The 13,957-nt window shown below is 33.8% G+C and overlaps 1 protein-coding gene across 6 annotated transcripts in view; it reads right to left on the bottom strand.

Moving 5' to 3' along the window:
* Positions 1-13,957, bottom strand: part of LOC132908058 (potassium voltage-gated channel subfamily KQT member 1) — an 88,813-nt gene that overhangs the window by 16,815 nt on the left and 58,041 nt on the right. For 4 of the 6 annotated variants that reach the window (XM_060961633.1, XM_060961654.1, XM_060961665.1 and 1 more), the window contains 4 exons: positions 12,692-12,939; positions 10,220-10,312; positions 6,177-6,333; positions 317-439 (listed from right to left, as the gene is read on the bottom strand). In XM_060961633.1, coding sequence (XP_060817616.1) covers positions 317-439; positions 6,177-6,333; positions 10,220-10,312; positions 12,692-12,939 — 621 coding nt within the window. The remainder of the gene's footprint in view (positions 1-316; positions 440-6,176; positions 6,334-10,219; positions 10,313-12,691; positions 12,940-13,957) is intronic. The other 2 variants (XM_060961643.1, XM_060961676.1) reach the window with 1 other exon arrangement.

Below are 13,957 nucleotides of genomic sequence, written 5' to 3'. Positions count from 1 at the left end.
TCCATTTAATGATATTCGAATTACATCTTTCTGGAATTCGTCAATTTTGAAACCCCTGTTATCGCATTATATTATTACGATGCAATTATCCGTGTTAATTCGATCGAACTGAACTCGAGTGCCTCAGCACGATGCTGCGCAGGCACCCAACAAATTGAAAATTATATCTCTCGTTACATCTGTTTACCTGAAATCCTACAGTGAAAGGAGATATACGGTGAAAGACTGACGAACTTTCTTCCTTCTCAAAAAAGATAAGGTGAAATCAGTATTAAGGACGTAATGGAGCCGGAAAAAGGGTCACGACGGAACTCACCTGCTGTTCGACCCTGTATAAACGTGCACCTATAGTCATCGGTTTCACGTTGCCTGCTCGGTCGATTCCTGCTAGGTAGCTGCCTGGTTTGCCCAGGGTCTGGTCCAACCTCCTCTGCAATTCCTGTGAAAACGCGCAGGTTAAACGCTTAACGGCGTAATGTGGTATAAAATTGGGAACAAGCGGGTTGTTTCTTTCGAATTTTATAACAGAAATATTGTTTAACGTGAAGATTTCAGATTTAATACAAGAGACGTATGTAATTAAATAAAGAGACGTAAGAGTCGTTAATAAACTTGCGGATTTCTATACACTTATGAGGATTTTGAAAATACAGAAATGTACAGAATACATATAAGATAGAATACTCTGAAACTAGAACACTCGTTATAATATTTAATAGATAATACTTTCTGCTTAAGTTTTATTTCTTTAATAGCATTTATAAAAATATTCATTTGTGTAAATATCCACAGTCTAGTTATTGACATGTTTTCAGAGTTATACGTGATACTTTGTTTTAATCACTTAATATCACTTAAAATAATTTAGTTCTTCATTGTAAATGCGATACTCTGTGCAGTATCAAGTAAGAGGAATTTAAAAGAAATAATGCAGCCTCATTTTATTTATATCTAATCTGTAATATAACTTACTTATAACATAACTATAACGATTATAGTCATTTTTCTTTCTGATTAATAAAAGTTTACTTGTTGAAAACGATATGTTCGTATTTATAATTCTTGTATTTATAAGTCTCATAATTCTTTTTCTATTATCAGAGTATGTAATTAATTCGCGTTTTCCTATTCGTGGGTCGAATTTTCCCTCAAACTTAATATACAATTATACGCACGCAGAGACCGTGCTCGTTCAGAGACCGACATTTTGCCAGGTACCGTGCTCAAGTACATTGTATTATGTATACATATACACGCACGCACAGCATATATACATACATACGTACATACATACATACATAAATACACATCAAACGTATAATTGGATTTTCGAATGTGAATATTGCATTATCCGTTCATTATCCTGGATCGAAAAACAACATTCGATGTTCATACGCACATTATCGAGTGGACGAAATTGATTGTGCTGTAGAAATGTTTAATTAGCCTTATTAATTAATCGTATTTTATGAGTAGTGAGCAACGGCAAATATCGCCGACTTGCTTGATGCTGGTGATAAATTTATGTTGGCACGGAGATTGGGAGAAATTATGAGGTAATACTTTCTTCATATTGTATAATATATACATATTAGTGAAGATTATGGGGCCGTCGAATGAAAAAATAATACAAATGAAGCGTACACTGCTTGCAGTTACTAATACAAAGGCAAAAAATACATCACTAGCTTCTTTAAGGAGAATATCATATGTTACTGCCTTTTTACATAATATCAAGACCTAAAATGTTTATAATTATTTAAAGATACAAAACTCTCGTTTTAGACTTTCGTAAAGTTATTACGTTTCTTTGATTGTCGACCAGTCTTGTATTGGACTGTGCTCGATTTGTATTAAATTATTTTTATCGATATCAGTAGATATTTATTATCAATAACATCAATCATTTATAATTTAAGTATCAATAATTAATGAATCAAAGAATGTTGGTTATCTTTTATTTTCGTTATCAGGAATACTGCAGGTATATTATACGCAAATTGCACAAAGCCAGAAATTCATAAAGAATAATTATGAGAATTTAATCCGAACTAATATCAATCCAACTTAATAATATAACATATCGAGGTTCATCGTATTTCGGTATACTATTGAAGATCTCAAAAATTGCAAAAACAACGAAATATTATCTGTCTATTATAACGATATAATAAATCGATGTTCGTACAACTACCATAATGTTGAGAATTATGTATGAGAATAAGGAAACGCCATCTTAGCGTGATACCGTGAAGGCTTAAGAATACTATCGATTTTCCGAATATATAACAAAGCCTGGTTCTCGCTCGAACAAAGGATACCTCGTTCGCGTAAGCTGGATCAATATGATCGATGATTCGCTTTGAATAATCACAGTGTTCCACATCATTTCCGGATGAGTTTGTTATTCAGCATTTTCGACTCGTTTCAACGCTAGGAAAATCAGGACAAATTGTAGATATCCTTTTTCGTAGATAACAAGCGTGGGATCTACGGTAATGAATTTCGTTGGCTTCGTTAAATTTTCTGTATTAATTAATCACGAGCAAATAAATAGTTTTCGCGTGACGAAAGCCTTAATAATGAAATTTTAAAATATATGAGAATATATTCATTTATTCGGAAAGTTCGTAACGATGTTTGAGAATTTGTATTTTTATAGAATATTTAGAGACAATCCACATTTATCGAATAATGTATCCATCATTTTCTATATCGATTTATACCAATTTATACCGATTTCGGAACGGAAGGAAGGTATCTCAATTCCACATATATTTGTTCTTTTATGTATGTTCGTTTATTTCTGCAAAACGGTTTGACCAATCGCAATCATTCTTTTTGCATCTTATAGGGCATATCTCCCGATTGATTCAGTTAAAAAATTTTTGCGTTTATTTTTTGTCAACCAGTTTTTCTTTTGCAGAAATCCAATTTTTACGTATGTTCATCGATTACTCAGTATTGGATTGAGCTATCGGGATGAAATCTTTTGCAAAATTTCTCCAATTTGTTCATTATTAACTATCATTATTGTAAAGAATTCGTTCATTAATTTCATTTACTTGCGTTCAGCGATTGCTTTGCCATTGTTAGACAGATGTCGAAATGATTGTACCGTAGCGACCTAGGCGTGCGTTTTGAAATTGCGTTTCTCAAGATAGGCTTTAACTCGCGTTTCCGTCGCAGGAAACGTTATCCTACGGATTCGTTTTCGGCTATAAGTCTATCTTCATTGCGTAATGATTTGGGACACACTATTGAGTTATAGAAATATCCTTCTCTATCGCTGTTCATATTAATAATATCAGTGGCGCAGTACAGCTGATTTATTCTTTATTCGCATACAGCCAATACAGTTTTTTATTCATTAGTAAGAATTAAAAATTGGAATAAATAATAAATAGATAAAAATAAATGACCGCCTAATTAATGACAGTGAAAACCATTTTACGTTGGCCCTGTAATATCGATCGTTTCCATTAAAAAAATGTAAAATAAAAGAATTTTTTTAATTGAATGAATAGAAATGAAAATAGACCATATATTAGATGTATTTCTAATTTTGCGTCGCTTTCGAAAATATTGCGATATATTTAACATACAAGTTATGTTTAGTAAATAAATGAATAATCTTAATCGTTGCTCCATATGTATCTAAATAAATGTGTCTAAAAAAATAGATTTTTTACGCATTTTGAAGTCGCTAATATATTGTTGATAAAAAAATTTTATTTGTAGCGAACTTCCGTAGAGTAGCTTCACAAATCCTTTCCGAAAAGCTTCTCGAAATTTCCTGGCAATTAAATCCTCTGAATATTTCATGCAAGCCTCTAGAATAGTCTAAAATATTGAAGTCCTTACTGTCGCAAAACTTGTAAAGAACAAAATAAATGATAGTGGAAGTGTATTATATTTGGAATGGATTAAATGTTAATCGATATCTCAAATAAATTTAATAAATAAATATCATATAATTAATTAATAAAATATTATATAAATAATTTAATCAAATAGAACTTGATGCAATATCATTCTTTTTATTAAGAGGATTTGCCGAATCCTTCAAAGCGGAATTTTAGAAGATACTTGCCATACAATATTTCAAGAAACTTAGAACGCATCCAAGTCTTAACCATAATTCGTACAACAGTTCGATTAATTTTATAGCATCCTAATGGCAACTATCTTCTCATAATATATCAATATATCGATATAATATATCAACGTTATATTGGCCCAATAATCGAAGAAAATATTTGCAAGCATAACGAAATAAAGTCATATTAAAGAGAAACGGTTTTCACTTTCTATTAATGAAGGGTTATCCCTTAAAACATGGCAAAGTTCAAGCACACGAGTATGCTTGATACAATTCCAATTGGTTAGGCTATTATGTCGACAGCCGATCACCTAACCTAGACCTGTCGTTCCTTCTATTGACAACTCTGTTGTCCCGTGGTCTGACATTGGCTTTATTCGCCCGCAGCGATTGGCAGAGACGTAATAATTGTCGACAACGCGAAATCTGCATTTCTCCGATGAGAAATGATACGCGACGTAACAGCTGCCATTGTCTCTCAGCCGCAGCTCACAGCACGTTCTATCGCGAAATGCTAAACGTTACTCGCCTCGATGACCGATTTCTCTTTTTTTATTCTCTTGGCTATTTTTCCTTTTCCGCTATTTTTTTTCTTTTTTTATTTTTGCATTTAACGGAGAATCGACGAGTATTCGCGCAGATGGCGATAAAGAGAATTTTCAATAAGCGTCGATACGATCCGATATTATTAACGTGTCCCTTTTTGTTACTTTTTCAATCTCTTTCTTTTTTTGCTTTAATCAGTTTAGTAGAGAAATGTAATATGTTTTAATTTTCGAAATATTTGTCTTTTTGATAATTAACGAATATAAATTTGATTATCTGTGAAATTGATGTACGATCAACGAAGAAAGAAATTATATTCCCATCTTCATCAGTGATTTCCTTCGGTTCAAAATCGAAAATGATACAACTTCTGACGCGTTGATTTTAGAATGCCGTTGTTTCTGCTATTTTGTGTTTTCTAATAAGATTTTGTCGTTTGATTTGACAAGTTATACATATGTGATTTCTTAAATATTAAGATCGACGCTTTAAGGCCACAAAAGAGGGGGAGAAATTTATATCTAAAATAGAAATAATTTAATTGGAAACTAATATGTTAGGAAAAAATGCTTTTCGAATAAAAAATATTGATGCGTGATATTATGTGATCTTTTCGTTTCTCTTTTTCTATTCATAATTCCTGTGCCTTTATTCGTTCGTGTAATGACGGAACTTTCCTACTGTTCGCAAATATAAAAGTTTCCTTCGGCCTCTTAGCAATTTTTTCGAAAATTACCCACGAAGATTTACATTTGAACATGAAAGATATTTTCGTCCATCTTTTATATCTTTCCTGCTTTGCTCAAATATTTGACCTGCGTGTGTACACAGGTAAACATTAATATTCGCATTAGCGATAGAACTTGCGAGCTTCGTGAGTCTCTTAAAGGATTCAGCTTTCCCCTTAATCAAAATTCCTTCTTGAAATCTTTCTCTTCTTCGCAATAGGATTCGTAAAACGAAAAGATGAAAGTCTAAGGCACTATTTCTTGTTCAGAATGCCATAAGGAAGAATGTTTCGCGAAAATTTTAGCTAGGAAGTTACATGATTTTTTACTTTCCTGTTTTCTAGTCTACAGTTTTTGGATCTCGCAACGGTAACTTGACGTTTCATAAATTCAAGGAAGGAAGTTAGCATGACAAATGTGCAACTTGCGAATTGAGTTCTCTGATAATGTTCCAGAACTATAGCTCAAGTAGAACAATATGATTTGAAACTACAATGTGGACAATTTGTCCAAAGGTAATTGTTTCACCTAAAAACCGTAATTTGTTAACAATGTTGCTGCAATGGTAACTTTTTATGTTAATTATAGAACATAGTTGCAACTAAAGGTATATGTAATTTGGAAGTTACACAATAGATTTACATATATCTAAAGTTTATTTTATTTGCTTATCCCTGTACTATCATATTGTATCGTAGTAATTATTAATTTTTATATTTCAAACTATTTCTGTCTATCAGCAACTAACTCGTATACAGTCGTATCATAATAATACGAAAAAAGTAGCAACAAAAACTTACCTTAATCCGAACCATCATATTCAAGTGACCTTGACTATACTGTTCGATCACATCGCGCACGTCGTACGGTTTCCGTGCTTGCTGGAACTTCCTCCTGGCCACGAAGTACTTAATCTTCCTGATCGCTCTTATGGCATTTCGATGTGCTTCCGTCAGCCTGAAAATTATAATGATTCTATTTTCGGTCAATTTACTCACATTGATAACAAACAAATTTTCCAATATACATATACGTCATTACATAATGATTCACCGTTCGCATCACAATTAATATTTCTTCGCTTCCGTTTACACGAATCTGTCTTATACATAAGTTTATGTTTACTTTACGGATAGTTTACTATTTAGTATTGAAATAAAATTTGTCCCTCTGTTCGAATTTTTATTTACAAAAACTAAAAGTCTAAGAAAATCGAGCTAGATTCGATTCGAAAACGGAAAAAATAGGAGGGAAAATATAAAAACCGTCCAAAAGAATTTGATTAAAAGCGATAAAAAGAAGAGAAACTTGGCACAAGTAGAGAATTTATTTTATTATCCAACACTGACTATAGATCGTCAACACTCGTATAACTTTGCTTATCGAAAATATTTTCCGTTGTCAGCTCACGATTCTACTGACTGTTTTAAATGATACGCGTGCTATCTATCCCACAAGGACATTCTCGAGAAAAGTGGCTGTCCTTCGGTTGTTTACTATTCAATGCTGTCTTACCGCGAGTAAAGACGTATTCTCATTGAAAGACGTACATAAATGGAACAGGGAGGATTTCACATGCATATGTATTTCACTAAGAAAAGACTCGTGTTATTCTAACAATCTCGTCAGTGGCACACTTTCGACGTTTATTAGTGTCGCAATAGATGATGCGAGTTTATGCGAAACGATGTGATGTTTGCTGGTTGTTCCTTATTCTGTGTCATGGAATTTTATGAGCAGTTTGCGCTCTTATTGCTTCTTATTCTTATAACGCTAAATTACTCGAGTCAATTAATTTATTTCTACAAATTGTGTGGACACAGAAATTTAGTTTAGTTAAGTTAATTTAGATGTGTTGTTTTTAAATCTTGAATTATTTTAAATTTATAATAGAACAAGATAATATTTAAAGAAATGTTGAACTGTTCGGGCAACTGCAAAATTGAATAATTACAATTTTTATCCTTTTTTGAACGTGTGCATGTTTTCACTTTTATTGCATGTTTTATTGCATTAATACAATAAATTCTTTGTTTTGTGACTTTACGTTTTCGGTATTAAACGTACTAATGAGAAATTATTTAAATGAGTTTGAAATTGTTCCAAAGATTGACCAGCTTTCTTATCGTGATACTTTTCATTTACCAAAGTCTGCATTGCAAAGATTATATAGATTTTATAGATTTGATTTTATAGACAAATTACAGAAAAATTACCAGATGAAAATAATATACAAGATCCGGTTATTTAATTCAAATACTAAACACCCTTCCTCTAAACAACCTGCATAAATGGAGAGCATTTTTCAGCACTTTATGCAAATCTAGCGGAAGATGTTCGTTTGCTCACTGGCAAAATTTCACCATTCGACTTATCTATTCTCAATTCGCGAGTCGAAAATTCCTAATTCACAGAAAAAATTGGAGTGGCTCGAGAAAACGGTTGGCCAGCCGCCGACCGCTTATTTTTACAAACGATTTCACGTTTCAGCGATGAAACGCGGGAAACTCGAGCTCCGAAACACTAGAAAAGCAAAAAATGAAATAGAGAAAAAAAGAAACAGAGAGAGAGAGAGAGAGAGAGAGAGAGATGCGACTCGCGAATCAAACGTTAGGCATGTGCGTCGCGGGGCAGCGAGAAGAACGGGAGAAAAAGAAAAATTCCGAACGCGACTTGTCTTTGTGTCGGAGGTTCGAGTGCCAGGCTTGCAAAGAATGTAGGCCGTCCATGAAGCGAAGTAATGCACCGGTGAAAAAAGCACTTACGTTCCGTGCTTTTTGAAGTGGGCGAGGGAAAAAGAGAAAGAAACAGACGAGTAGAGAAGAGGAGCTTTTCACGAGAGCCGCCGCAAGGTAACGCTCCATTCCGCTTTCGAGAACGGAGACTTCCTCGAAATGTCAATGCCACGTGCCCGGAATTTGCTTTCCTAACATATTACCAACTTTGCTGTCGGTTTACTCACAGCGATAATTTTCGATAATAACACTTTGAGGAAAATTTTGAAAAAATTCTTCCTGGACGAGGCCAGGGCAGGATAATTGTTGGTAGTAGCTTTTTGAGGAAAATGTCGTCAAAAGGCGCGAAAAATATTAGAAATTAGAACAAAAGACAGTTCGTGAAAGCTCAATATCTGAATCGCAGGCACGAAAAGAATTGATCTATAATAAAAATAATAATATGATCTATAATGAACGACAGACTATAGAAATAGTGACAAACAAGATATTAAGCGAGTCTTTGATATTCCTTTCGTGACCACAACGTTAAAAAATAAGATGAAATATTTCGTTAGCACAATTATCCTTAATGAATCGGTGCAAGAATCTTTAAAAGGATATTTTTTAAAAATTTGTTTTAAATAAGTAGCTTATTAATATTAGTTTGTCGCAAAAATTTCTTTCGTTTTGTAAGGAAATAATAGATGCACACACTTTTTGTTTTCTTTCATTCCAATAAAATTAAATGAATTATATCTAATTCGATAAAATAATAAAACAAAAAGTGTTGTGCATCTGGTATTTCCTTATAAAACGAAAGAAACTAAAACGAAACAACCTAATACAAAGTTCTAGATTGAGATATTAGAAAGAAATACGTGTACGGTACACTCTCTTTATCCCCACAAAACGAGTCGTTGTTACACTCAATAATTGCTGCTTACATTCAACAGTGATTCTCGAGCACATTTAAATTTCTGTTCGCCGCACGCTTTACCTACTTGCTTTGCAGCGGTTCTCGAGATCGATCGAATAGCAGAAAGACCATGAATCGCGGCACGTTTAACATTAACGAGATCCGAATCGTTGAATCGGATGCACACTGTACAGTGCCGTTTCGAGCTGTTTCCAGCATGTATTACAGAAACCATACGTGCTGGACGAAATTCTCCGGTTAATATCGATTCCGCATGCAAAATGAAAGTAATTTGCATGAAGATGTAGGCTTCCTCTATTCTCGCCTATGCCTTGATTTTGCTTGCTGTTATCAGACTCGACGTGCAAACGAAAAATAGTCGAACGATACTATCGTTGCCAGTTTTTTCAAGGCAGTTCCATTTAAACGTCGACAAAAATATTACTGTTTTTTTTCTTTGTTTTTTGTAATTGTGAATATTTTGGAGATTAATAAAATTTCTATTAGATAATTTTAGAGTGGGAAAAGTCTCTTGACGATTTCACTTCGACGTGATAACACGTGCTTTTTGTATTTAAGTATCTGGATCGTCTAATGATTAATTTTAATGACATTTGGATGAAAATTTGTTAAGGAATGTTTGCTTTATTCCACGCGTGTTCTAAGCACGTATTATTAAAATTCAAATTTTGTTTCCTTTTTTTACTTATGTGCTACATACTTTGTCGACTCTAAATGATATCAGAATCGAGCGACAGTTAACGAAAAGACCTTTTTATTCATCCTACAAATTATTCATAGATTTTTGAAATACTAGATACCATTTGATAAACTCTGAATTATGTCAACAATTATTCATTGTCTCGTTTAAATACAGACATAAATTTGTTCAATATCAAATTACTGTTTCGTACATTAGCATATATGTACTTACAAATTTTTTTCATTTTTCAAAAAGTACTTCGTAGACGTTACAACAACGCTATATACATACAAATCAAAAGAGTTACCTATATCTCCATTTATTCAATCAACTCTTCAAATCCGATTGAACCAATCGATTCAATCAAAGGAAGGTAACTTACAAAAGACATTTCCATAGCACAAAATCACAACGTTGTTGTAGTTTGCCTCCATTCCTCGGTTAAAATACTTTTCCTCGTATCTTCATACGAAAATCCAGCAAGATGACAAAGAAAATCGTACTTACGTGGTGACTCTTTGCGGTTCCTCGATATCAATGTCAATTTCATCGCTGGTAGCCTCCGTGACGGAGCTCGTCTGCGAGGTGAAGAGGCTTCCCCTGCCAACCGGAAATACGCTACTCACACTACCAAACTCAAGAACTAGTTCGTTCGACGTTCAAAACCGCTCCAGAGAAAGTGCCCTTCAGCCGGTTGACGTTTCCTGTCACGCCAACTTTCCCGAACCAGCCATTACTTCCCCGCGAAATTTCCAAAGATTTTCTCCGTTCCCGACCCTTACGCACACTTCACATGCTCCATTTTACCGGCGTTTGATGCTCGAGCAAATGAGATCTTTTCGCACTAGTTATCTATTGTCTAAAGTCGGCGGATCAATATAAGAAACAAAAAAAAGAAATGTACGTGCAGCTAGAAGACTACTGTTAGAGAAAGTAGCGGAGGGTTTATAAGGAAATTTATTTAGAAGATTTCGGTTCAAATATATTTCAAATGCATGTATAAATTTTTAAATATTAAATCGTAGAAATTGTTATATCAGTCGGCTTCTAAGCTTCTCTCTGGAGCGAATTTCAAAATTAAGTAACTAGATTACTGTTTAGATTATTCTTTTCATTTTCACATGCACGTTTTATGTTTCGTTCCGCAAAAACAAAATATTACGAGATTTCGTATGAACATAGTAAGGGGATAATATCATTATTCCTCGTTACAATGCAATACCATATTTAGCAAAGAAAATCCACCATAATCTGAAACTTAATTAAATAAGAATAATGTCTCGACGTATCGTTTCGAAGCAAAGTCGCTCGATTAATTTTACAAAGATAACTAGAATATTAAAATAAAGACGATTGTATAATCAAACGTTGTTGATGGTAGGAACAAATATTTTTATTAAAGTCGCATTCACATTAGGCAATTTTTGCCCGACTCGTTAAAATGATAGAGCTATAAAAGAAAAATTCATTATCTGTAGCTTGTATCTTGTCGATTCACTGGTCATTTCAAAATTGGATATTCCAGGGGCTTATTTAAAAATTCAATAAGTTCGCGAGACCTCATTTCCAAGCGCAGACTATAGAACTCAATTTGCAAGTTTATTTGAGAACTGAATAATATTGAAAGTTATGGAACCGTGGCTCGAAGTTTTGAATCAAACGCCCGCATCGATGGTCTGTGTCATAAAACGTTAAATAAAATGCGATTTTTGTTTCATTTCCTCGTATACTACAAAAGCTATTTGTGTTTAATCTGTAGATCGATTCTGCGAGTCTGCGTACGACATTCCAAATTATTTAATCCGAAATTAAAAGTGTCCAGTAAAAGTATTTCACTATGATAAAATGAAAATAACCTCATTAAAAATGTATTACTCAAACTGAAATTTTAATAACCGCGATAACCCGAAGATTATTTACCAAATATTGATTGCTGCAAACCTACAAATTTCTTTTATATTATGCCATATTGTCCTATTTTATTCTGCTTAATATGTATTTATATATATATTCACTTAGAACCATGATGCAAAAAATTAATCTAAGTAAAATATTATTAGCTAGGTAATAAAGATGTACTCAAAGTCGAATAATGTATAAAAATAAAAAAATATAAAGATTAAAAAAAAATAATTAATTAATATTGTCAGATCACTAAGCAGCAATAAGTAATCTAAATTCGTAGTTTGTACATTTCTTTAAATCTTCGTCGAATAATGCATTTTAGTGAAACCTAAAATTGCTCATCAATTTAATATCATTAAATCGATAGAAATTCTAATAGAAAGATGCAAACTGAAAATTAAAGTTTCTATGTAAATGAATTGGATGGAACTCACATCTGTTTGTTCGAACGGTAATTCATATTATTGGAATGTGAAATTGTTAATGAAGCAGTGAGTTAGTGAATTCCTATTTTCAGGGGTCAATTCATTATCCGGATTATTTTATTCGAATTATTCAAATATACACAGTTGCAGTGTAATGAATTTAAAGGAAGTGAAAATTCATTTTTAACTTTAACGAGTCAAATCGTATTTATTGATTTAAGATGAAGTTTCTTGTTGATTTTAAAATCAATTGCAAAAATTGCGTATTTTTCACGTGTACGATCAACTGTCCCTATAAAAGCAATTAATCAAAGATTGGCATCGATTTAATAAGGTGAAAGATCTAAAATTATAACATATTGGGTTATCAATGTCATGATCGTAGATTTTCTATCTTGTTATCAAGATTTACTGGTTTGGATTAACATTTATAAACAGATTTTTTTATTTTAAAATAAACTTATCGTGCGTTATGCAAATATTACCGGAAAAGAATTTCAAATAAAATGGTTACCAACCAACTACTAAAGTATACTATCGGTCATCGATGACCAACACGGCGCTTAACACGTTAATTTTCCGCTTCTACCAGCAACATTCGTCAGCTTTACTAAATTAAGAAAAAAGAACAATCGATGCCTCGACTCACCGATTGTCGCGTCTAGCACGATTAGGTGTACCAGCCTTCGGTTCCTCCATGTAGAAAATTACGTCGCCCTCGTTCTCCATCCGTTGGTTGTCATTCTGACCCCCGGTGTCGCCAGTAGCACCGCCACTGGACACACCACCGGATATCGTAACCGGCGGTAACTGTTGCTGTTGTTGAACGTCCATCCGGTTCCTCGATTTTCGCCTCTTCAGTACGCTCGCCTTCTTTGCCACCTGGATCATCAGAGACTGAACCCCCGGTGCCCTCCCATTACAACACACGTCGAACACAACATGCACTATCCCTACTAGCGAGCGCCACAGCTCGGCCCCGAACACGGATCCATCTGAAAAGCTCCCTAATTCGCCAACGGCGGTATATCTGTGCACTGAAAATTTAAGCTCGTTCGGCTGCCGCGATATTATTCAGGATTTTCGTTAATAATGGACGGATAGTATCCACATAGATAGCATCCATAGGTATTGACAGAAATCTGCACCTGGGTTTTCATCATACATTCGGAACAGATCGTTAACATATTCCGTGTTGCACCAATTTTACGTAGTTCATCATCAAACAGATGTTACGAATGAAGTGACTTTATGATTTTGCTTGTCTTTATTGTCAGAATATTAAATGACATAAAGATTGATGAGCGGAAGGTTCGATATAGGTCATCTGTGAGTCATGTACGGAATGTGTTACTGTATTGGAGCTATTCCGGATGCATTACTTCTTTCAGCTACGTAAGTTTTATGACTCCGAAAAAAGAGGAATTTCTTGCATTTACTTCAATTAATCTCTCTTAAGAGCAAATACTTTATAGGTACGATAATATAATGGTCAGATACACAAATGATTGGAATAAGATGCAGACTTTGTCAATAACTTTGAAAGAGACACATTTACTATGGAGGATGTTTTTCAGTGAAAAGAGATCGTGACGAATGACTCTGTAACGTGTTAACATAGATTGAAATAATAAATTAATTACTACGTGTATAGAGATCACAGAGGACGTGTAAATCTTCTTTATGGTTCGATCAAATGCATGATCCGCTTTATATCTCATCAAGTAATAGTGGCAGAGGAAACCGAGCATACGTACATTGATTCGAATGTGGCAGTTCACATGCAATTTCAATTTTCATCAGTTTAATCACATGTACTATCCTGCTTCGAGATTTGTCCCTGATTATTAGCGCAAGTTTAATGACGAAATATTGATAGCGTACAGAACTCCTGATGAGATTGCTAGGTTGACAA

Source organism: Bombus pascuorum, chromosome 1 (genome assembly GCF_905332965.1).
Source record: "Bombus pascuorum chromosome 1, iyBomPasc1.1, whole genome shotgun sequence".
Lineage (NCBI taxonomy): Eukaryota > Metazoa > Arthropoda > Insecta > Hymenoptera > Apidae > Bombus > Bombus pascuorum.
Note: the sequence above shows the minus strand (reverse complement) of the source record. Positions and strands in the feature narration are given on the sequence as shown.